At 37.2% G+C, this 27,814-nt stretch overlaps 1 protein-coding gene across 1 annotated transcript; it reads left to right on the forward strand.

The window, feature by feature from the left end:
* Positions 1-4,839: 4,839 nt before the first annotated feature.
* On the forward strand, positions 4,840-26,696 carry LOC117325553 (cholesterol 25-hydroxylase-like). Its single transcript, XM_033881857.1, is given in 4 exon segments — positions 4,840-5,078; positions 18,371-18,458; positions 21,436-21,684; positions 21,686-26,696. Coding segments are annotated over 2 exon segments (972 nt in total). The 5' UTR covers positions 4,840-5,078; positions 18,371-18,458; the 3' UTR covers positions 22,409-26,696.
* The last annotated feature ends 1,118 nt before the right edge of the window (positions 26,697-27,814 follow it).

Raw genomic sequence — 27,814 nt, forward strand, 5'->3', positions numbered from 1 at the left:
CCTAGTGTCATTACTGACAATATTACATGGTGGCGTAGGAATATCTTGTATGATAATACGTCTGGCATTCTCCCAAATCTGACGAGATACTGTATCACTACATTCAAACGATATTTGCTTGTCACTTAAACAGCGTAATCGCCTTTTTCTTCGTCATAATTTGATGTATTATCTCTAACCAGTTGTTAGAAAGGGTTGTAGTACATGTCATACTATAGTTAAAGGGTTGAGATCCCCTGACACGCCACAAAGGGGCGACAAACCGGTCTTCTCTGTGATATACATATACATGTATGCATTGGTTATGGTGGACAGGCATCGCGACATTGTTGTAATCAATCTATGTATACGTTTTTACCAGTGAAATACCGAAAATTATTCAGTCTATAAAAGTGATGTTTTTCACTTGTGAAAACTAGTGAGCTGCCTCTGTATATTTTGCTATAAAATGTAATAAACATAATATCTAACAGTAATACCAAATATATTTCACTCGTGTTGCTTATATTTTGATATTTTTCACTCGTCGACGCACTCGTGAAAAATATCAAAATATAAGCCACACGAGTGATATATATTTAGTATTTAAGAAGACACTGTATTAGCATGTAGCGTTACGTTTTATTCGGGCTCCAAATGGCCCGTCCTATCAGACATAGACCGTCTATGTGGCTTCTGGTTTGGTCAGTCATCATATATAAGGTTCTGTCGCTTCATCAAATAAACATGTCAAACTGGTTTTGAAGTTTTGAAAATGTTCATAATTTTTGCACACATTATATTTTCTTAACGAGTGTTCCATCTGCTCAGAACATACTGCAAACGAGGTTTCTTTCCTCATAGTTACTTTCTATAACCAGAGACATATATACAGAGAGATTAGTAACATCGCTATTTCCCCGTACACATAGTGGCTCCCTTTATTCGTGACCACTCAAGCATATCCCTTTTCGAGAGCGTCCTGTCTCCTATCAAACACACGCGAGCGCAGTTAAAACGGGCTATGCGCATGTGTGTATCGTAGTATTGGAACTTATTCGACATGTTCTGGTTAATCCGCCATTACGTCAGACCAAAACATCGTCATTTTAAATACACACAGAAAGCACATCGTTTTATTTTGGCCACTACAAAAGTTACCACATTAACCAAAAACTATCAAATTTATGGTATATAGTCTTATTGATCATGCACATTGTTGCCATTTATCCGTATTTTCGAAAATCCATTGGGTCCTATTCGACATGTCCAAGTTTTGTAATTAAGCAGCCAGTACGTCCGACCAAAACATCTTCAATTTTAAACGCACACAAAAAGCACATTCTATTATCTAGGCCACTACAAAAGTTACCACATTAACCAAAAACTATCATACTTATGGAATGTGGTCTTGATTATCATGCATATTGTTGTCATTTATCCGTATTCTCGAAAACCCCATAGGGACTTTTCGAAAATTGGAGATTCCCGCCGATCTTTCCTGCGTTGTGCTTGACTTTCATGCTCAAAATACAAACACTTGGACAGCAAATTGTGATATATATTTCATATTGATGACACTTCTGCACTTTGATATTAATAAAATTAAAGCACATAATTGGATCTTGGTGATGATTTCAAATAGAAATTATCGATAATTATGTGTCTGGTTTTCAAGTTTTCTCCAATATGGCGTCTAGTGAAGACTGAACCGAGCGACCGCAAAGGATTGTGGGAAGGTCAGGGGCCAATATGTAAACACAAGGGCAAATAGAGAGCTGCCAATCTCTCTGTATATATGTCTCTGCTATAACCCTGTTGGTATTTCTTTTTATTGCAATTTTGCCAGTGAAATATAGAAATTTATCAACTAATAAAACTTATATTTTCACTGCAACGATGAGCAGTGAAAATATAAGATTTTGCAGTAAAAATATCTAATTTTGCAGTGAAAATATAAGATTTTGCAGTAAAAATATCGGATTTTGCAGTGAAAATATAAGTTTTCCGTTTTTGACCAATCAGAGTGGACCTTTGTATTCACCTCGCTGAAACTTGTCGATTTTTTCAATCGAAGCGGAGATAGATAAATTTGTTATTTTGCTGTATTTCTGAAATTTTCAGACTCGTTTTTGACAAAATACTCACTTGACGTTAGCTATTTATGCACAGATTCTACTATAACAGCAGAAAAAGCTTAAATAGACTGGATTACCTGCCGTAGTTTTTCTTCTCTCCGCTAGGCTTCGCTTCGAAAATACTATTTACTTCCTCTCCAATGCTATCTCCAGGAGTACTTCCTCTCCAATGCTATCTCCAGGACTATGTACTTCCTCTCCAATGCTATCTCCAGGACTGTGTACTTCCTCTCCAATGCTTTCTCCAGGACTTGGCCTCCTTGTTCATTCCCACATTTATATGTTTTTATATTTCTGTAGGTGAAGTCTTAACAGACAGTTTTACATACCCCGTTGTTCTTGTTCTGTAGCTAGGTCGTAGTGTTAATTAGCCATCCACATTATTGATAATGTTGACGACTTATCTTTCCTTGACTAGGATCGTTTCCTGTAATCCAATAATGTTTTAATATGGAAAAAATAAAGTTGAGGAATTTTTCTCAATTTAAGGAACTAAGGTAAAGGAACCTTAACCAGGTCAGGCAGGTCATTTATACATATCACAAATAGCATAATCATCCATTACTCCAACAATGTTAGAGGTTTTACACGGCGAGATACTTTTGACAGGCGCCGTGTAACCTCTAACTGCCCATAGCTGATTTTCCCGATGCTGACGATGAAATTTTCAAAGTTCGTATATTGAAAAAATATAGCGTGTCAACTTACATTTAAATGATCCACAGGGTCCAATATATATTTCTTTCCATAATCGAATGATTAAATGAGAATAATTTCGTAAAAAACACAAATTATGAAGTTTTCTTCTTCCGAAGCGGAGCAGAGCTCAAGCAGACAATACTGTCGGTAGTGATAGTAGAAATACCACGTGATTTGCCGGTTAATACAAAAATGGATTACAACCTCTGTCCTACAAGCGGAATACAACAAAGTCCGTATCATTTCGTTCCGTTTGAAATAACGGCACCTATTTTGTATCAACCTTTAGGCAGCCATTTTAAAAACGACTAGAAAAGTGCTACAACGACATGGGCATGTATTTTGTGTGTTATACACCGTATTATACTATATATTTGTGTCTGTGACATACATATGGGATAAATATTGCATACATGATACGTAGACATCGTTGTAATGACCTGTCAACCTCTTAAGAGTTTTTTTCAAGCATATTTAGTTCCGCCCGGATTTCGGGCGGAAACTACATCAAAGAATTAGTGCTTCGGAAATAAGAGGTCGCAGTCGGCAAAATAATATCCGATAGAAAAAGAGCCGACCAGCGGCCTCTTATGTTATAGGAGTAAATCATCCATGTGGTCGTATTCAGAAGCATAGTTAAACTGAATTATTAAATTATATTTACTCCAATGAAATATCAGAAATTGATAAGGCAAATAAGGCACGAAAAGGAACTATTACACCTGCGATTTATATTTAAGTTGGGCTTCATACATTTGACATACTATAGTGATGTACGACTAATACATAGAGTACCCATAACTAAATTATTGTGTGGCACACAAAGTTTCCATTACAGTTAAAGGGAAATAACTCCTACAGTCTTATTGGTTTTCGAAAATAAAATGTTGACACATCACATTACATGTCTGAATACGTTCTTAACTAACACTATGAAAAATTAGATGTTCAAATAAAAATAACTTAACATCTAAATCAAACCATTGAGTAAAATCAATAAAACCCAATCAAAATAAATAAACAGACTTGTTTGTGTAAATGACAGAACAAACAGCAAGGAAATAATCTTATAATTATTCAATTAAAAACAGCATTCCATAGATATCTAAAAAAAAAAAAAGTATTGATTTTGTTCAGATATATCAGTTTCTGGTATTGACATTTAACGGGAATAAAAGTTTTGAATAATGTACAAACTTCTTAAATGTTGTAGACACAAATCATAACGCCAAAATGTCAAGAATAACACGAGTGGTCCAATATCGATCAGGTTGACAGGTTGATGATTTTGTTAATTGCCGGGGATGAAACAGATTGTTTAGAACATACAGCGACACTGTCGGTTTCTGTATCTATAGTGGGAAGGGAGATGATTTTACGTTTCTTTAAAGCTGAGCGTGTTTTTATCACTTCATTTACGAACTGGCGCGAGGATCTCTTTATATCAATACACATGTATCAGTGTGATTTTCAAACTTTGATTCTGGACTTAGGTGTAAATAAATAAAAGTTTTTCGATTTCCATGATGAAGTTTGTAACTTCACATTCACCTGTTATTCTATCCATAATACACAGTATACATACACCAGTTAGCAAAGACAGTGTGAGTTATCTTTAAAACTCTCGCGCTAGGGGCAAGCACATAATACATAGTTCATGATTGCCTACGACACACCAAGCGGTGACGACAGCTCCATGTCATGTAGCCGGAAGGATGTAGGCAGTTTCGGAAGTTCATGATCAGTAGATGTAATATACATAAATACAAATATATACACTAGGGACATTATCTTACAAATAAAGATTTATTATTTGTCTTTTTGTGAATTTTCAATTATTGTGATAAAATACAATGGAATTTCAAACAAAGTACATAATCAACTATTGAAATTGACCTTTTTCGTTATACGGCTGTAAAAATCAAATGTCATTTCCGGACAAATGAGAATGAATGACACAGCATGATATATCAAGAAAATACTGAAGGAGGAGGATGCCACGTCCCTCGAGTAATCCATGTCCGTGCGTTATATATGGTTAAAATGCATCGTTTGGTGGTATTGTAGAAGTGTTTGTATACTGGAAGTATGGAATCCACACGTGCATCTACCGATACTTTAACATGTTAAATTTTAATTTTATTGATCCAGTGAGTGGTTGATTCGTGACGATTTTGAGAACTGTTCAGATATAACCTCTAGTAGGCTGTGTATTGACAGAAAACAGCAACAAAGCGTTGTGTCTACAGCTAGAATTACCAGGTTTGTATCTTAAAACACTTTTATCGACGAAAAAAGTAAGGCCGAAGATTCTATCTGTTTTTACGATATACGACGTATTGACATTGGTTACAAAGTCTATAGGTCATGAACAATGCATTATAGACCAGTTATTGTTAAAATACTGTTGGTCAAAATATTTTATCATAATTACTTTAATGAGTTACATAACAGAGATATGTATTTATGCATGTACATTTGTGCATTGACTCTGGGTAAAATTCCATGCAAACATACTATACTTCTCCGAGTTTATTACTGTATCATAAACATATATTGTCCTAATCTCTTGAACACAGTAATTACCCTTTCCTTCCCCTTTCGGAATATAAATAATCAATCTGCAATAAACATGAGCTTGGAGTGTTCAGTTTTAAAAGTAAGCATTTCCGAGTGGATTTTAAATTGGACCATCATATCCCAGTGTCAAATACTGCACACGGTTTGAAAAACGCTAACAAACAAGGTCCTGGCACTCGAGTCTTGTTTCAGGATTGCTATTTAGTTTACTGGGCTGCATTGATCGTTATTTAAACAGTATACTGAGAAATGATACATGTACACCATATAATAGTATGTACATATGTATCAGTGCATAGGCTGTATAGACAGAAACATATATAACCTAATACATGTTTCTGGTACAGGTAACGATATGTATATTAACCAATGCAAGTCTTCCCGTATGCATGCAAGTATACATGTAGACCGACTAATTTATCAAGTATAATATGTGTATTTATATATCAAAGCTAACCCATAAAATAATTGTGTTGGGTGCCTGAGATATGCACAAAATAATGACAAGTAATATTTACTTGTGATCAGTACCTGTACTATATGTACTCGAGCATGACCAGTACCCGTGGACTACATTCTAGTGGTGGCGATCACACGTGTAACTGGTTCAGAACCCGGAAGTGCTACGTTCAGCACGTTAAATTTGTGTTTACCTGTCGCGTGGACACCTGTCATCGCACATGTATTAAACATTCGTGCCCGTGTCTGTTGTGCACCTGTGCGAGTTGAATGGACAGCTGGGTAAACATTTCATTCATCATTTTCAGTGTGAGGGCGTGGCATCGGGAGAAACGGATACTATTTACGGATGCAGCGCCGTGAAGACAAAAACCTGGATTAGCTGTTGATCTGAACCCCAGGTAAGGGTCGAGATATTCTCATTGTAAATATACCAGGCACTGAATCTAACCAGGAGCTTCAATGGGTATAATAAAACTCGTATCATACCGCCGTATGACAACCGGGTACCCCGACCGTTCACTGTAAAGTTGTACCTAATCATGACGAAGTGTTTACATAGTCTTTTTTTTTTAAAGTTATTTTGTACGTGTTAGCTATACTGACATAGCTTGCGGTCGCTTCTGTGCAAATTATTTCTGAAAATTCCGATACCAGGTGTAAATTGATACTATGAGTTGTGAGTGTTGGGTTCTGGTTTACACGTACTCGGTACAGAATATTAACAAACGATTACCGTTTAATATCGATATTCACCCCATCGTCCTTTAACTGTATCCCGTGTGTAGGACGAATATAGCCGTACGATGTCCAGTCAAGCAATATATATTGGTACGTACATTTATATAGTTGCTATGTTGCAGTGTGGCAGCAGCCATGCATGGACACCATCTATAGGTATAACCATCACATGTAGGTATACGTGTATGCTACAAATTATCATTTTGAGCTAAGATCAAATGTATATTGTCCGTCCTCCATGATATGTCTATTGCCAGAACCACTTACTGAATTTGTATTGTATTATGTGTTGTTTATGTTTATGCTGATTAGCCGAAATTAAAAGGTAAGGTACGGATAAACGGGTATCCGTGACTCAGATTTGAGGGTTAATCACGGTCAGACAAACCGGGTATCTCTGACTCGGAGTCGAGAGTTAATATTACGACTGGGTATCTCTGACTCGGAGTCGAGAGTTAATATTACGTACGGATAAACCGGGTATCTCTGACTCGGAGTCGAGAGTTAATATTACGTACGGATAAACCGGGTATCTCTGACTCGGAGTCGAGAGTTAATATTACGTACGGATAAACCGGGTATCTCTGACTCAGAGTCAAGGGTTAATCACGGACGGATAAACCGGGTATCTCTGACTCAGAGTGGAGGGTTAATCACGGACGGACAAACCGGGTATCTCTGACTCAGAGTCGAGGGTTAATCACTGACGGATAAACCGGGTATCTCTGACTCAGAGTCGAGGGTTAATCACGGACGGATAAACCGGGTATCTCTGACTCAGAGTCGAGGGTAAGGTACGAACGGGTAAACCGGGTATCTCTGACTCAGAGTCGAAAGTTAATATTACGACTGGGTATCTCTGACTCGGAGTCGAGAGTTAATATTACGTACGGACAAAACCGGGTATCTCTGACTCAGAGTCGAGGGTAAATCACTGATGGATAAACCGGGTATCTCTGACTCAGAGTCAAGGGTTAATCACTGACGGATTAACCGGGTATCTCTGACTCAGAGTCGAGGGTAAGGTACGGATTAACCGGGTATCTCTGACTCAGAGTCGATGGTAAGGTACGGATAAACTGGGTATCTCTGACTCAGAGTCGAGAGTTAATCACTGACGGATAAACTGGGTATCTCTGACTCAGATTCGAGGGTTAATCACTGACGGACAAACCGGGTATCTCTGACTCAGAGTCAAGGGTTAATCACGGACGGACAAACTGGGTATCTCTGACTCAGAGTTGAGGGTTAATCACTGACGGATAAACCGGGTATCTCTGACTCAGAGTCGAGGGTTAATCACTGACGGATAAACCGGGTATCTCTGACTCAGAGTCGAGGGTTAATCACTGACGGATAAACCGGGTATCTCTGACTCAGAATTGAGGGTTAATCACTGACGGATAAACCGGGTATCTCTGACTCAGAGTCGAGGGTTAATCACGGACGGATAAACCGGGTATCCATGACTCAGATTTGAGGGTAAATCACTGACGGACAAAACCGGGTATCTCTGACTCAGAGTTGAGGGTAATGTACGGATAAACTGGGTATATCTGACTCAGAGTCAAGGGTTAATCACGGTCAGACAAACCGGGTATCTCTGACTCGGAGTCAAGGATTAATCACTGACGGATTAACCGGGTATCTCTGACTCAGAGTCGAGAGTAAGGTACGGATAAACTGGGTATCTCTGACTCAGAGTCGAGGGTAAGGTACGGATAAACTGGGTATCTCTGACTCAGAGTCGAGGGTAAGGTACGGATTAACCGGGTATCTCTGACTCAGAGTCGAGGGTAAGGTACGGATAAACTGGGTATCTCTGACTCAGAGTCGAGGGTAAGGTACGGATTAACCGGGTATCTCTGACTCAGAGTCGATGGTAAGGTACGGATAAACTGGGTATCTCTGACTCAGAGTCGAGGGTTAATCACTGACGGATAAACTGGGTATCTCTGACTCAGATTCGAGGGTTAATCACTGACGGACAAACCGGGTATCTCTGACTCAGAGTCAAGGGTTAATCACGGACGGACAAACCGGGTATCTCTGACTCAGAGTTGAGGGTTAATCACTGACGGATAAACCGGGTATCTCTGACTCAGAGTCGAGGGTTAATCACTGACGGACAACCCGGGTATCTCTGACTCAGAGTCGAGGGTTAATCACTGACGGATAAACCGGGTATCTCTGACTCAGAGTCAAGGGTTAATCACTGACGGACAAAACCGGGTATCTCTGACTCAGAGTTAAGGGTTAATCACTGACGGACAAAACCGGGTATCTCTGACTCAGAGTCAAGGTTAATCACGGACGGATAAACCGGGTATCTCTGATTCAGAGTCGAGGGTTAATCACTGACGGATAAACCAGGTATCTCTGACTCAGAGTCGAGGGTAAATCACTGACGGATAAACCGGGTATCTCTGACTCAGAGTCGAGGGTTAATCACTGACGGATAAAGCGGGTATCTCTGACTCAGAGTCGAGGGTTAATATTACGTACGGACAAAACCGGGTATCTCTGACTCAGAGTCGAGGGTTAATCACGGACGGATAAACCGGGTATCTCTGACTCAGACTCGAGGGTTAATCACTGACGGATAAACCAGGTATCTCTGACTCAGAGTCGAGGGTTAATATTACGTACGGACAAAACCGGGCATCTCTGACTCAGAGTCAAGGGTTAATCACTGACGGATAAACCGGGTATATCTGACTCAGAGTCAAGGGTTAATCACGGACGGATAAACCGGGTATCTCTGACTCAGAGTCGAGGGTTAATCACTGACGGATAAACCAGGTATCTCTGACTCAGAGTCGAGGGTTAATCACTGACGGACAAAACCGGGTATCTCTGACTCAGAGTCGAGGGTTAATCACTGACGGATTAACCGGGTTTCTACCACAATACCCTGTGTTATTCAACTCTCAGACCATCAGTTAATCATTACAGCTGTTGATTAACAATCTGTTTATACCACACGTGGTATAAACTCTATACGCATTTCGATTGGCTAACACGGTGAACTTTGACCCAAGCTGCAATTGTTATTGACGTCATTAATAATCTAATGACGTCACATCACCGGGTCCCGGACGTCACCGGTACACTTTATTTGCATACGCGAAATTATACTTGGCCACGTTTCCCTTTGATTCAAGCCGATATTATTGTGGTAGAAACAGGTCACACGACTCGAAATTGTTGGATATGGAATTTATTTCACACTCGTAAGTTATTTTTTAAAAGTTGCAAAAAACACTCGCTAAAGCTCGTGTCTTTTGTAACTTTTAAAAAATAACTTACTCGTGTGAAATAAATTCCGTATCCAACAACTACTCGTTGTGTAAACTCTATATCTCTGACTCAGATTCGAGGGTTAATCACGGTCAGACAAACCGGGTATCTCTGACTCAGAGTCGAGGGTAATGTACGGATAAACTGGGTATCTCTGCCTCAGAGTCGAGGGTTAATTTCGTACGGACAAAATGGTTATCTCTGCCTCAGAGTCGAGGGTAAAGTACGGACAAAACGGGTATCACTGCCTCAAACTCGGGGATTTAAATTACGGACAACACTGTTATAGCTGACTCAAAGTCGCGGGTAAATATACATATGTACGGATCGACGTACTGACTTGCAGTAAAGTACGAGGGCTAAGTGTTTAGTTGTGAGCCTCGTATTGAAGGATTTGAAATTTGCCGGACATCCGATTATTTTTCAACATAACCCCCTTCAGTATCTATACACTTTTGCCAGCGGTGTTTAATGGCCTCAATGTTCTTTTAGAGAACTCATTTTCTTGGCTGTTCAGAAAGTCATCCACTGCATGTTAGAGTTATGGTTAGAGTTAGGGTGCCTGAAATAGATGTTTTCAGTTTTGGAAATAGATGGAAGTCTGATTCATGGAGAAAGATCAGGTGAATAAGGCGGTTGATCAATCAATTAATTATTTAAAGCCACAATCGTGATTGGCAGCCAGGGCAATGACATTCACCATTACCCTACCATTACCATTACAAGGGAGCAATTGAATGTAAGAAAAAAACTGTGTTTCTTGAAATAGTATTTGTAAAAATATAATCACATATAAAAGACGCTGTGTATCATAGCAGATGGTCCGAACGGATGCTTTATGATTTTATCGTCGGCCTATACATGTCTCGGGGGTTTATCGTTCCTTTTTGAAATTATCGCCCTTGGAAACACTCTTTCTTGTTTTTGAAGTAAGAAGGAGGTAAGGTTCGTTTTTTCATTATGTGAAATTCATACTTTGCCACAGTAATACACACTCCGTTCATTATGAATGGTACCTATCGTTTATTGGATGATTATATTAATCTATCATTCTACTCCGGGTCTGAAATGGGAGATAAACAGGTAAAGATTTAAAAAGCATACTGTAAGCTTAGCCGTCTGAGACCTGGAGGAAGGCTTTATAATATTGGACCTAGATTCTACTAATTTATGTCTTTTTAATAGGCTAATTTCGTACGGATCTCACCTTATAGCCTTGTACACGTATCTCATATTATTTATATAAATGCCCGTGTATGTATTTTGTTGTCTAACTCAGCTTCATTTAAAAGCTACTACAATGTAATAAGTAGGCCTATCTAATATGTCGTTGCTGCTGTTGCTGATGATGACAATGACGACGACGATCCCTATCTTCATATAGTTCGGGTAACTCCGTACGTACATGTACTGTTGTAGTTATGTTATATGTATAATGTATTGTTTATGTGTATATATGTTTCTGCAATATCCAATAAGTTGAAAAGGTTATACAATTATGGAATATTAATTAGAAATATTTATGAAGATTTAGAAAATATTGCTAAAGCATAGAAGTGTCTAGCCATGCTACTGTCTTGTAATGTCTACTGTAGCCTACATAAATGTCCATCACAAACGCTTGACGATCGATACTATACCAAAGGGGGTGTTATCCAAAGATAAATGGTCCAGACGTTGGTGGTTTTAGTATTTTTGTATCCTTATCTGTAAAGAGTAAAGTATAATGTGAAGCCGAAAATACGCCATCGATATCGAAGTAAATGCAGCATTTATCACATTGTAAACAGCCCATATCTGCTCCTGTGGTCAGTCTGGTCACAGAACGACTGATTCAGGAAATGCAAATATTACATATTAACCGATTAACAATAAAAAGTACATAAGTAAACAATAAAGCATATAACATATCCAAACTAATTCCACACAATGGCCGGCGAAGTCCTATCATTGGGAGCAGCTGTTTAGGATCATGGCGTCTTTTTTTAAGTTTAATAAACAATTTCCTTTTTATCTGATATTTCAGTTTGATACGATGATTTTTACAGCAACTGTCCCTTCGGTTATCACCGAGCTTAGTTTATAACTGTCGAAAATGAAAAAGATATTTTTGAATATATTTCTTGTATTGATGAAAGAAAACAGTGGCATATGAAAGGGAAATGCATTATATAAGAGTGCAAACATATCAAATTACTTCGTTCAAGTTCAGCATTCCACTAAGATAGGCGTTGGTTTTGGTTCAAAAAGTGTATGATCAACTTTATTCAAACATGGTGTATAGTTAGAGCACACAGTGAATATCTCAACACAGCCTTCATTTACTGAATCTATGGTCCATTGACTCTGGAAATGAGGGGTGCTGAGAATCAGAACTTTTTTTGTTTTGTGTTTAGCTCAGTTTCTCAAAAACTAGGTATGTTATTACAGCTTAACCTGGATTATAGATGCATTGTAACATGAAATCTCAGTAAACACTACATGTTATGTGAATTTTTATGTTAAGAACCCGGGATTTTGAGAAATTGTTTAAAAAAAATCTTTATTGGGTATCCAACTGAAGAACAAATTAGTTTATAGTTAAATTATATTCTTATTTCATTAATCTTCTTCTCACTTTTTAGAAGGAGTGGTTTAAGGGCAATATAAGATATCTAGGTGAATCTTGAGAATTAGTGGTTTTGCCAAATTTGATATCTGTTTTACATGGATCAATATTCAAACTTGTCTATAATGTATACAGGAAACTCCAAACTATCAAGTGGAGTTTCTTTGTTGTTCTTGAAAAATATGTTTATTAATTTTGATACTGACAATTCAGCACAAGGGCGACATGTAAATTCTTGCTGTGTCACTACGTCAACACAGACAAATAGGTGTTTTACTAATGGAGGGTATTTGATGGAATCAATCGCAACGTATACAGGTGTATTCACAGTCATATCGTTATCGTTTACAGTCACAGTTTGCAGTTAAATGCTGGAATTAAATTCAATTTGGTATGAATATTTTATATCTATACTATATCGCTGTAAAGTGTTAAATGTAAAACCTATATCATTCTAAAGTGTTGAAAATATTACCTGTACTTTATCACTGTAAAGTGATGAATATATTTCCTTTACTTTATCACTGTAAAGTGTTGAATATATTACCTTTACTTTAACACTGTAAAGTATTGAATATATTACCTGTACTTTAACACTGTAAAGTGATGAATATATTCCCTGGACTTTAACACTGTATCGTGATGAATATATTCCCTATACTTTATCACTGTAAAGTGTTGCATATATTACCTTTACATTATAACTGTAAAGTGATTGCATATATAACCTTTACTTTATAACTGTAAAGTGATGAATACATTACCTCTACTTTATAACTGTAAAGTGATGAATATATTCCCTGGACTTTATCACTGTAAAATGTTGAATATATTACCTGTACTATATCACTGTAAAGTGTTGAATATATTACTGTACTTAATCACTGTGAAGTGATGAATATATTACCTGTACTTTATCACTGTAAAGTGTTGAATATATTACCTTTACTTTAACACTGTAAAGTATTGAATATATTACCTGTACTTTAACACTGTAAAGTGATGAATATATTCCCTGTACTTTATCACTGTAAAGTGATGAATATATTACCTGTACTTTATCACTGTAAAGTGATGAATATATTACCTGTACTTTATCACTGTAAAGTGATGAATGTATTCCCTGGACTTTATCACTGTAAAGTGATGAATATATTACCTGTACTGTATCACTGTAAAGTATTGAATATATTACCTGTACTGTATCACTGTAAAGTGTTGAATATATTACCTTTACTTTATAACTGTAAAGTGATGAATATATTACCTTTACTTTATAACTGTAAAGTGATGAATATGTTCCCTGTACTGTATCACTGTAAAGTGATGAATATATTACCTGTACTGTATCACTGTAAAGTGGTACGACTTTTAGAAATATGCTTTTGAGACGAGTAGCCGCATTTGTATACTGTATGTGTGTGATTTAAAAGAAGATCAGTATGATAAAATGCCTTGAAATACGACTCGCTGTGTAGATCTGGTGGTAATTCTATACTCCGACATGGAGTGCAAATCAATAATACCCCAGGTTCAGGTTCATTTGTCAAACTGGAAATTCATGAGCAAAGCATTTAGCTCCGATCTTTCCCGATATACACCGATACTTGGCAACTTCGTTGACCATATGTATCTTACTTGAGGGCATCTAGTCCAATACTTCACACGAGCGTGACGAGAGTTTGTATTGTCAAGAAGTTGTTTAAATACGCGACAAAGAAGGAGAAGTTAATTAATAAGTTTAATTGTGATTTTGAAGCGTTTTTGATTCAAGGGTCAGGGCAGTTCTTTTTCCTATATTTATAGACACCCTCTTGTCTGGATATCTCTTCAAACAGTTTTCATCCAACTTATTGAACCTTACGTAATCAACAAGCATAATGTTAAAGCGTCTACTGTTTTGATATGCTATATTGCCACGTTTTCTTTTAACAATTTGGGAATCAGTAGGAATCAAAATGGATTGGGGAGCGAGGTTATTAGTCGGCTATCCTGGTGACAGTTCTAGTTTTTTCTGACACCAATCATCCAGGGTCTGCAGAGAGTGAAAGTGAATCTAATGAACCTTCAACTAAGGTCAATTAAGGTTCTCTACGTACGACCATCCCCCAACACGGTAAACTACGAACGTAACCGTCAGATGTGACCACGGCTTAAAAAAAGAAATACCGACTGCGGATAGTTTGGTTGGGTTTATATCGTTTGACGTCCTGTCAACAGCTGTGGTCATTTGAGGATGACCTCCCCTTTGTGTGAGATGCATGTGTGTGTTAAGTGTTCGCGTGTTTTTGGGAGACTGATGTATATTCGTGTTTTGTCTCCTTGTGATCGAGCGAAATTCATGTCGACTCCATAGTGCTACCTCACTGAAAGGTACTGCCGAAGATACCCAGCAGGACACCTCACCCAGTCACATTATACCAACAATGGGCAAACCAGTCTTCCCACTCCTAAAATTTTGAGCATTAAACAGGAGTAGCAACTACCTTATAAGGACTCTGGTATGTCTTGAAGAATTGTACCTGCTGCCCCTATTGCATGATCGTAAGTGGCGACTTAATTTGGGATCTTATCTTTTCTCTTTCTTACCAACTTTCTTCTTCCTTGTGTCTCACTTGACACTGTCTCACTTTTGGCCTTTAGTTGAGTGTTCGCCCCTGTGAGGAAGGTTTTGGGTTCTGTCACCTGGCCGAGACATACCAGAGTCTTTAAAAATGGTAGTTGCTACTCCTGCTTAGCGCTCAGCACATTAGGAATGGGACGACTGGTTCTCCCGTTGTCAGTATAATATGTGACCGGGGTGGGTGTCATGCTGGGTATCTTCGGCAGTATGCTTCGGTGAGGTAGCACTATAAATCGGCAAAAGTTCCGGCCTATCACAAGGAGACATAACACAAACATACCGCAGCCTCCAAAACACACATATGCACTCATCACAAATGTCCTTAAATGACCTTAGCTGTTAATAGGACTTTAAACAAATAAAACCAAACCAAACCAAACTTGACCAGGGGACAGAATTCGAACCATTCCTCACATTTTCTTCATACATGTAAATAAAAAGTCCCAAATTTAGTCGGCTCTTACGGCTAAGAACGCCCTACCTACAGGACATGAAATAGGCTGCCCGCAGCAAGACGCTTCGCTGTGACCGGGGAGTGAGCGGGAAGTGAAACATTTACCAAAGTATGATTTTTTTTAAAATACATTTTGAGGTCAGTTTAAACGTCTTATAAATATGTTACTCCTATATATGTGTCTATCAGGGTCGGCGTTACTGTCGGAAAATACAGATGTATCTTAGTTCCTCGACATGACTATGTAAATATTAAAGTCACAATCAATTTTATGACAGATGAGGAAACATGCGCATTCACAATGTGATATTCTGTTAATAATTAACTACATCTGATTATTTCCTAGTTTCACAAGCGAGTGGTGTTTTGGGCGCTCCATTAATGTAGGATGTGTTGATTTTATCATGTACTACAGTCAATGATCCGTTATTCCAGGACACTGCCTTTACCTGACTCATAGAGTAAATAAAGAAACACAAGTACGTATGGACTTGATTTGATTTCCTATTGATTACTCTTCAAGGAAACTACATTGTACGTGATGTGTGACGCCCACCGTCGTTTTAGCCCATAGCAACAATGATACTATATGCATGTTTTTTAATAAGTCGAGCTCGGAATCTGCCGAAGTGCTTTCCTTTAAACTATTATCACAAGGGTGAGGCTATTTCTATCAGCTTATACAAACTACTCTCACAGGGAGTTAATATCATATTGAAGTCTGGGTACCCACTGAAATACCTTACCGCTCAATCATTTAATAATACTTTTGATATTATATTTAATTTGTATTAGATCTGATACAGGCTGAATGACTGACGACAGACTGGCCAATATCTGCTCACGATTTTCCTGCTTGACTTCATGCTCCCATATTATCAACCTAGCGAATAATAGACACATTTAAATCTGTAGCGTGTATGCTGTTACGGATCGACAGAGAGGGTTTTTTTATCAACATTTTAAGAAAGTTGTTATTTTTTCCCATAGCAAAGTATTCTTGTTTAGGAAAAAAGTCCTAGTTAAGGAATTTTCCTTAAATTCTGTCCTGCTTTCTTATAGAAACTTAAAGCCTACGAATGTCCTTAGATTAAGGAGTATGGATAAAGACTGGGTGAAATGTTTAAGTTATTTAGTGTAAGAGAAAATGTATAAAGAACATTCTTCCAGAAAAATGTTTGTGTTTATGTTTGATGAAAATCAAAGGATACTCAGGCATGTTTTGTTTTAAGCATTGATGTCATTTTTTTTTAGTTTCATCGGGGTATGAAACAAATTTTGTTTGCAAACTGTATGAATCCGCGTAGCGGATTCTTACAGAAGTTTGCAAACAAAATTTGTTTCATACCCCGATGAAACTAAAAAATAATTGACATCAACGCTTATAATTAATTTTTGAAAATGATTTTCTAATTTAAAACATGTTTTATGTACAATTTAACTGGTTTCAAATGGGATTCTTTTTCTCAAATCAATACGCAACGTCAATTGTCGTATTGTGACGTCATTTTTTTCTCGCCATTCTCAGAATTTCTTTCATAGAAGAATGAAACGAATTTTTCGACCAATCACATTTGAGTATTTACCATGAAAACAAAGAAAAATTATTAATTCAGTTTGAAGGAAAAAATCTTTATTACAATATTTATATATATAATGGCACCCACCATATAATATTACATCTAACACCAGCAATTGATAAATACAATGTAACAGCCTAATCGACCGCCTATAAGACTGAAAGTTGTACTAAATATACAAGCGGAGCATGATAAAATTTCTTCTAGTTGTTGTTGGTTATTATACGCTTAAATTTAAAATATGGAAAGAGAATATCAAACTCTTTGATGATCCGGATGTTGCGATGACGTTGAACACCTAGAGATTGGTCAATAGCGTAAACTAGGTAAATTTGGCTGTTGTGAAAAATACAGCAGTCTTGTCTTGTGAATCGATCATATGTACTAGTGGTGATTGTTCCCTTTATTTGTAGCTATAAGATATATATTAATATGAATACTATTTTTAAAAAACTTGCGACAAATATGCAGGTATGCATGATTTCCATATCGGAGGCCGCCAGCTGTGGACGATCGGTACAACTGCTACAGGTTGTCGGTCAGCTTATCAACTGTGCTTACTGTCGAAGTAAAGAGGTATACAATGTCTATCATACATATGTGACTGGTACTGTTCTGTACTAAACTCCTGTAAAGCAGATGTACTCAATAACAAGTCGTCGGAGTGCGTACTATCACTGTGAGGTATCTGTTATTGTAGGGAGCTGTATGCTGTCTCGAATTACCTCTTTAGATAGTATCTCCCTGGCGACATCAATATAGTACCCATTGGGTGTGTCGTGCTCAGGAGTTCACACGTACAATTCGTCACCTCTAGATGGACACACATACAGTTCGTCACCTCTGGATGGACACACATACAGTTCGTCTCCTCTAGATGGACACACATACAGTTCGTCACCTCTAGATGGACACACATACAGTTCGTCACCTCTAGATGGACACACATACAGTTCGTCACCTCTAGATGGACACACATACAGTTCGTCACCTCTAGATGGACACACATACAGTTCGTCACCTCTAGATGGACACACATACAGTTCGTCACCTCTAGATGGACACAGATACAGTTCGTCCCCTCTAGATGGACACACATAAGTTCGTCACCTCTGGATGGACACACATACAGTTCGTCTCCTCTAGATGGACAATTGCTAATTGCGTCGAAGAGATCGGTGCTCACATATCAATTATCTTCTCTTTCAGGTTGATGTAAACTCAAAAGACATCGCAACAGTTGATCCTGACGATGGACTATTGATAAAGACACGCAAGTGAGCACGACAATTAAGAGGTAGGCTATATATAGTGATGTACTAATTGGTTTTAGGCCTATAAACACGAATTGTGTGTTTCGGACATACGACAACCGATCGTGTTTATGCACCACAAGGTCAGATATCGATGGTGCCATGTAAAATGTAATAACATATAATCATTGATACAGATGAGGCTCATCTGTATCAATGAAAAGCATTTGACTCTTTACACTGTCTTTTCGGACAGTCAAAAGTGCCAAATGCTGTTCCGCTACAACAGTAGCTAGGCTTCATTGTGTTAGTCTTACCTGCAAATAATGATCTTTGATTTTGTATTCGCTTGCTTGACGTATTATAAGCCTGTCAAAATTAAGTCCTATTCTTGTTCTTTGTTTGCTGATTGACGTTGTTTTTACCAGTTTCGTTATTTTTTTGTCAACATGTTTTTTTAGGATGCACATTCTAAACAGACCAGACTCATACATAAGCAGTACATTGTGATATTTTGTCTAATATACTAGGTTCTAGTGAAGTTGAAAAAATCTTGATTTCGGTTACTATATTAAATCTTATATAAATCAGCCACTACACGGTAATTGCATAGAGCACTTGTAATTAAATTATTGCAATATTTACACGAGCCAGTGGTGGTCATATCTACGGACCCTTTACAGAGGGTGAAACTAGAAACACACAATTTTAAAGCCGGGTTGAACATCGACGAGTATATTGTGTATTGATTTTAACACAGGTTTATTTCTTCGAAGATAGTCATTGTCAAAGATCAGTCAATTGTTTGATAAAACTGTATTGTTTATTTGATATATACATTCTATTATTTCATACAGAACACTGCCCTGCAGATCAGGAGTTGCCATCTTAAAAATATATAACAACAACCTTTTGAACTTCCTTGACCTTTTCCCCTATAGTCCCGTTGACCGTGTATCTATTCTGTAACAGCCTGTAGCAGTTAGAAGGTTTTTGACTACGTTTGATATCGATCAAATCAGAAATCTCGTATGTAGTCACCCCAATTCCCCCAATTTTCCCCTATAACTGGATTATGAAATAATAATTAATGAAATAACAATAACGTTGTTATGTTTTGTCAAAATTCCAGTGAAATTGGACCTAGCGTTTTTTCGATGTTGAAATTTAAACTCGTCAAGATTGTGTATAACCAAAGTATCATTGTTTCTATGTAAGATTGATGTTATTAAACGATATCATTCATTTTTCGAGAAACTTTTTTTTATAAAAAATGAAGTAAAACAAATATCGTCTCCATTGCCTAAAACTCTCAATATAAACCAATCTCAATCAAAATACAATTTTAAAAAAGAACTAATGAAATAATACAAATAAAAAAATTGGACCTATTTTTACCAGGAAATAGCTAATTATAATACTTCACCCCGTTATTCTTAACGCCATTTTTGTTTGGGAAATGCCATTTATAACAAATCTAGATCTAATTCAAATTCAGCATATGGTGTCGCGTCCCGTCCCTTCCTGATGCAATGTAACTAGCTAATCTCAGGAAGTGCTGATGTGATCCTCACCAAACTGTGTTTCAGGGTGTCAAGAGGCAGCGGGGGCATTTATGACTTACATACATTTTCTAGTTGATTGAAGATCATAAAGAAATCAAACTTAGTTTTACCAAGAAAGACCAGTCCAAGTCCATACTTCATAATGTCCCATCCAATCAGAACCATCTATGATGACATAAACAAGCTTGGTAGAAAGCCTTCAGTACTTCAATCATGTAGACATATACACACATATATATATATACACACTGCCCTCCAAAAGTTCTGTTACACTTGAAACGTTTAAATCGAACGGCTAGTCAACAAAATTTGGGAGAAAATGTTGTGATATCCATAAGATTTGTAAGTGACGATTTGTTAGTTTCCATAAAGTTCAAAAATGAATAAAAATATGGGTTTGTTTTAAAATAAAAGTAATTATTTAACTGATTAACAGTAAATCAAATGTAAGAAATGCATTTTTGAAATTTCTATTAAACAAAGAGAGAAATTTCCAGAATGTTGCATTTTGACGATTTCCATTGTGACAAAACATATGCACCCTTGAAAAATGAACATTTGAAATCATGAACAAAAACATCCCAAGAAGTTATGATTCTAACAAATTGTAATAAAGACTTCGAGATTAACTTCGCTGTATTTTACGTAATAATTGTAACATGAATTTTGGAAGGTAATGTATGTATCAAACATCTTTGGTGGTTTCAGAGAGGTATTGGAAATATTTCAAGCATTCAAAGCTCTTGGTAGCCATCTCGATCGACAAATCTGGAAAAAAAATACACATGTAGTATATATATCTATGGTATTTGGTATCTTTTGGTAGCTTCTAGTCGTCTATTTGTCAATAGAAGCAATTGCTGTCTCTATAATGCTTAAAATCCCTTTAAAACGCAAACGCTCAGAAAATCAAGTCTCAGCCTTCTTATAGTATATTGTCTTTACCTGCATGAGTCCGATAATGAGAAATCGTGTTTATGTACGTACGTGATATGCGTGTACTATTTAGAGTTTCCATTTTACGACGGACATAAAAATTGATTCTGCCCATAAAGTCATAAATCATAGGTATGATTTACACAGCGTGGTAGTCTCTGGGTTCAAATAAGTAAGATTATTAGGATCACTACTGCATGGTGCAGCAGATATACTGCTGAGGGTTCCTATGAGACTTATAACTGTATTAGTCATTCTTTGCTCATTCTACGGAAAAGAGCGGTGCGGCGGGGGTAACCACTCAGTAAGTTGATGGTGTTTGTGAGGGAATCGGTCCTGTACTCAGATAGTGGAAATACAGTGTATGTACTACTCCAAGACTATGAGTACCAGAGGTCCATTATAAGCGGGGTTGGGGGTCGCAATTCTAACATTAATTCCACAAGGGATTGGCTCTGTTTTTGTTTGAACTGGTAAGGATACGCCCTTAACTCTTCCATCTTGTGTCTTCATTTTACAGATGGCAGAACCGACGGCAAGCAGGGATACGATGGCGGAGGTGAAGACGAGACCACTGGAGGGATGGGATCGCTACATTCCATGGATCATGAGGTCACTGATTGTTCTTGTGGCTAGTGTTTCTATACAGAATCTAGATACCTTACAGACATGGCTAGATAGTACTTGGAGCTATCTGTTGTCGACATGGGCTTTCAACTCTGTGTACTTTGAATCCTGGCATGCAACCTTGACCTACGCGGTAGCGATACCCTGTTTACCCATTTGCCTTGCATTACATGTCGTTTATAGATAAGTACAAGGTGCACCCCTCTGTCACCTATGTACACACGACAGTGAAGGATATAGTCGTTGAGGCCATTGTATATCTAACTCCGTTAATGCTATTAGATACGTTCACAATTAAGAAGTACATGGGAGTACACCCGTCCGTCATGGCACAAAAGCGGTTGAGTGTCATTCAGACGACGCGCCCGCTTCCGATTGCCCCACCAACAGTTGGAGGAGTGTGTTTCCAACTGGTAACAAGTGTCTTGTTGTTCGATTTTATGTTCTTCTGTTTCCATCTGCTATTTCATAAAAACGCATGGCTCTACAAGACCGTACATGCATTGCACCACAAACATGACGTCATGCACGGCCGCGTGACAAACTTGTTGACCGTCCCAGAGAGGATAACTCTGATTTTATCTGCGAACTACGCGTTAAGATTCATGGGAAGCCATCCGTTCACGAGAATGCTTTTTGTTCCAGTGTTTATCTTCCTCCTAGTAGACAATCATACAGGATATGATCTTCCTTTCGGAATACATCGGATAGTTCCGTTTAATTTGATGGGAGGACCCGCCGCTCACATGGCTCATCATTTTAAAGGGACAACACATTACCAACCGTTCTTTACCTACATGGATACTCTTTTGGATAAATATTACGCTTACTCAAGTGGCTTCAGCAAGAAAGTTGATGCCAATTAGCTCGTGACGACAGTGGTTTTTGTATACATTCAAACTGGTAAATCTATTTTTGATGTTAAATTGATGTTTTGTGACATATCGTTCTAAAAGGAAATATTTAGAAAAAAAAAATGAAAGAAAAGGGAGACTCTGAATTATGCTTCGAAGTGTGATAAACGAAATTGTGATTCCAGGTCGTGATGTTCTGTATATCATTTGGTGACGTGGCTGTTACGATTGCTTTAAACTAATCTGAACATCGTATTTTAATTGCACTTATACATACATTTATTCAAAGAAAGAAAATCATTGATTATTACCTGGAACAAGGACACTTTCGAAAACAAAAGAGTTCTTCCTTCTTTATACGTGTGATATCTTTGATAACGATAAAAGGGACTGTGCGGCAACATTAAGGTGAAACCGAGTGGTAAATCAAAGAACAGATAATAGTCAAGCGAAGGTTTTATGGATCTATCGATCCCAAGATTGCATAGTGCTTAATGGATATTCGGGTAATTTTATATCAAGGTCGTATTTTCATATACGTGCATCATTTATCCATGATCTCAATAATGAGTTTGCCGAAGATTCATAGCAGTATCATTAGAGTCTACCTGAATATGGAATTTAGCTAATATCGGGGTTAGCATAACTACACACTACCATTGAGACGTATATATCCAATCAATTCTAGTACTTCTCGCAAACTCAGGAATTATTCTTTTGTCATCAGGTACATAATTTATCGATATTTATCTTATTGTTAACTTATGGAGTGTATCGCACATTGTACCATATTTTGTGTTAGATAGCAATATACACTTCACCGTCATACCCACCAATATTGACGTTTCAGAGACATTTGATAATGATGACATTCATATAATAACAATAGAGACAAAGCCTTTTGTCATATTTCATAGGAATCTGAGTCACCGTTTGGTAGATAGCATTAATCCGCCCACATAACCGACGCCTGTTGTATTCGACTGTGATAGTGTGGACAAAAATCAATAACTGAAGGGTAGGATACCCGTTTTAGAAAGTTATGTAATTTTACAATAGAATACTAGTACTAAAGGATTTAGTTCTCTAAACAAAATTCGCCCATTGTATGTTCACACAGAACAATCTTGTGTCTACCAGTCGTGTTTGTAGCCTTGGTTGATCTCACTTTAGACATTTAACATATTTACCGCCATACAGCAACATTATTAGAATGCAATACCAATAATTTTATATATTGTTTTGAATACGGTATAGCAGTGTGTTAGACAGAGAGTTGGTCCGGAATATATTTATTTCATGCAATCTTAATTATTATGTTCATCGAAATCCAAACATTTATTGTCCCGAAACGTTGAACAAATTATCATTTAAATACACATTTTGTGGTGTTTACATTACGTTGTCAGAATCTTTCTTGTCGCCTTCCTGTTGTCTCTGGTGAAGATGTGAAAATGTCAAGCTCAAATAAGTTCTGTTTTTTAATTCTTTTTTTAATTAGTATTCTATTCTAAATTTCTGACCAGTAACGCTTAAGTAAGTACACTACATTTCTGACCAATAACGTTTTAGTTAGTATACTACATTTCTGACCAGTAACGCGTTAGTTACTACTCTACATTTCCGACCAGTAACGTTTTAGTTAGTATACTACATTTCTGACCAGTAACGCGTAAGTTACTACTCTACATTTTCGACCAGTAACGTTTTAATTAGTACTCTACATTTCTGACCAGTAACGTTTTAGTTAGTATACTACATTTCTGACCAGTAACGCGTAAGTTAATACTCTACATTTCTGACCAGTAACGCGTTAGTTAGTACAATACATTTCCGACCTGTAACGCGTTAGTGGGTATTCTACATTTCTGACCAGTAACGCTTTAGTTAGTACTCTACATTTCTGACCAGTAACGCGTTAGTTAGTACAATACATTTCCGACCTGTTACGCGTTAGTGGGTATTCTACATTTCTGACCAGTAACGCTTTAGTTAGTACACTACATTTCTGACCAGTAACGCTTTAGTTAGTACTCTACATTTCTGACCAGTAACACGTTAGTTAGTACTCTACATTTCCGACCAGTAACGTTTTAGTTAGTATACTACATTTCTGACCAGTAACGCGTAAGTTACTACTCTACATTTTCGACCAGTAACGTTTTAATTAGTACTCTACATTTCTGACCAGTAACGTTTTAGTTAGTATACTACATTTCTGACCAGTAACGCGTAAGTTAATACTCTACATTTCTGACCAGTAACGCGTTAGTTAGTACAATACATTTCCGACCTGTAACGCGTTAGTGGGTATTCTACATTTCTGACCAGTAACGCTTTAGTTAGTACTCTACATTTCTGACCAGTAACGCGTTAGTTAGTACAATACATTTCCGACCTGTTACGCGTTAGTGGGTATTCTACATTTCTGACCAGTAACGCTTTAGTTAGTACACTACATTTCTGACCAGTAACGCTTTAGTTAGTACTCTACATTTCTGACCAGTAACACGTTAGTTAGTACTCTACATTTCTGACCAGTAACGCTTTAGTTAGTACCCTACATTTCTGACCAGTAACACGTTAGTTAGTACTCTACATTTCTGGCCAGTAACGCTTTAGTTAGTACACTACATTTCTGACCAGTAACGCTTTAGTTAGTACCCTACATTTCTGACCAGTAACGCTTTAGTTAGTACTCTACATTTCTGACCAGTAACACGTTAGTTAGTACTCTACATTTCTGGCCAGTAACGCTTTAGTTAGTACACTACATTTCTGACCAGTAACGCTTTAGTTAGTACTCTACATTTCTGGCCAGTAACACGTTAGTTAGTACTCTACATTTCTGGCCAGTAACGCTTTAGTTAGTACACTACATTTCTGACCAGTAACGCTTTAGTTAGTACCCTACATTTCTGACCATTGACGTTTTAGTTAGTACTCTACATTTCTGACCAGTAACGCTTTAGTTAGTACAATACATTTCCGACCTGTAACGCGTTAGTGGGTATTCTACATTTCTGACCAGTAACGCTTTAGTTAGTACTCTACATTTCTGACCAGTAACGTTTTAGTTAGTATACTACATTTCTGACCATTAACGTTTTAGTTAGTATACTACATTTCTGACCAGTAACATTTTAGTTAGTATACTACATTTCTGACCAGTAACGCTTTAGTTAGTACTCTACATTTCTGACCATTAACGCGTTAGTTAGTACAATACATTTCCGACCTGTAACGCGTTAGTGGGTATTCTACATTTCTGACCAGTAACGCTTTAGTTAGTACTCTATATTTCTGACCAGTAACGCGTTAGTTAGTGCAGTACATTTCCGACCTGTAACGCGTTAGTGGGTATTCTGCATTTCTGACCAGTAACGTTCTACAACCAGTAAGATGTAAATACTTTTTGTCATGCTTCCAGAGATAATTTCCATTGCCGTCTTGTGATGATTATAGTGTTATGATGTTAATCAGATTTTCATCTAGTTCCATATATACAGGGTCGTCAACTTGCAGGTTTTCATCTAGTTCCATATAAACAGGGTCGTCAATTTGCATATTTCGATGTAATTCCATATATACAGGGTTGCCAACTTGCAGATTTTAATTTAGTTCCATATATACAGAGTCGTCAACTTGCAGGTTTTAATCTAGTTCCATATATACAGGGTCGTCATCTTGCATGTTTTGATGTACTTCCATACATACAGGGTCGTCATCTTGCATGTTTTGATGTAATTCCATATATACAGGGTCGTCAACTTGCAGGTTTTCATCTAGTTCCATATATACAGGGTCGTCAACTTGCAGGTTTTCATCTAGATCCATATATACTGACTTGAAATTAAGACAGTTGGCGGGACTGTAAATATGTAACATGTAAACACTTGTAATACCATATTGTTATATCAATTCATGCGTTGTTTAAAGTTACCATTATTATCGTATTTCCACCATGCATTTTCCCCTCATCTTCTTCAAAATATAGGGTAAAAAATAAGGGCTCCTCAAGCCCTTTCGTTTTAAAAGTACAAGTTCGTGCGATTAGAATATATTCCAGAGCAAATCGGGAGAGGTTCTTAATAAGCGGAGGCTAAATGTTAAAGAAAACTCAAGCATATGAGATATGTACACAGCGATTTATATCACAATGTATACTGTACAATCATTATGATTATATTGTATATATATACAAATCTGTTCGTTCTCGTTTTATATTTCTAACATTTTTTATCAATCCAGATCCGTTTGTGTTTAGCTTAGGTTTAATTATTAAAATTTTCACAACGTACCTGTCTCTCTCGTCATTTTTTCTGGTCCCTGTTTGTCGATTAAATAGAATTAACTTTGCAGAACTCAACTCTTTGTATGGGTGTAAAAGAACACTTAATTCAGTCGCTCTGTAAGAGAAGCACAAAACCGTCGTATTGATAGCGCAATGAACCAGGTTATACACTGTCAACCCCACGTTTAATCTTAAACAATCCACTGTGACGATTGTACAGCATGAATCCATGACTCTGGTAATGGGAACAACCAGTAATCGGATGTATATGTAACTTCTTCTGTCAAAGTTTCTATATATCGGCAGTTTCAATCAACAGCTTTCCCTTTCCTCCTGCAAACGTGAGATTGGTTGAAGTGCTGACGCACCTCGTACCCAGGTACCCGCCCCATCAGATATCATTTCGCACACACTCGTGATGTTATTCAATAACGGTATTAGTTCTTTATATCTTATAACTTTTCCTATAGTTACAGATGTAAGAGATGAAGACAAGACGGGTAATACATATATAAAATACATTTATTTCGTGATATGTTAATATTTACATCATGAAAAACGAAAGTTCAATTTTCAAAAGAGGTCATTATTGTAAAAACAAACATTGTACACGTATACAAGCTAGATGACCTGGTTCGCATATTATTTCATACACATTTGTCCTTCCCATTTTTTGGTAGTTTTTGACAATATTTCCCCCAATCAATTCGACACCATTAGTTGACCTATTTTCTTCAAATGTGAGGCTTAGCAAGACTAGCTACACAATATGTATGGTATGTTTAAGACATTGAGCCATCAATTCCAAAAATGTTTCCACAACTTTCTGTTATCAAATTCAAAGATTTTCGTTATCAAATTTATTGATTTTGGCAGACTTTTCTGTGTATATTTTAGGACAATGTAATACTTTATCTGGGACTAAGAAGTGTGCTGGATAAGAGGAAATCAAAAATATTACGTAGTCAGATGTCTGAATAATACATATGTAACGCATTCAGCTTGTATGATAGTGTTTAAAGAAATATACCAAACACCATATCAAATTAATGTCGGCTGATTAATCTAGGAAATTCACTGTCCCCTAAAAAGTGATAAGCTATTTTTCACTAAAAAGCAAGTTA

Source organism: Pecten maximus, chromosome 4 (assembly GCF_902652985.1).
Source record: "Pecten maximus chromosome 4, xPecMax1.1, whole genome shotgun sequence".
In the NCBI taxonomy this organism is placed as follows: domain Eukaryota; kingdom Metazoa; phylum Mollusca; class Bivalvia; order Pectinida; family Pectinidae; genus Pecten; species Pecten maximus.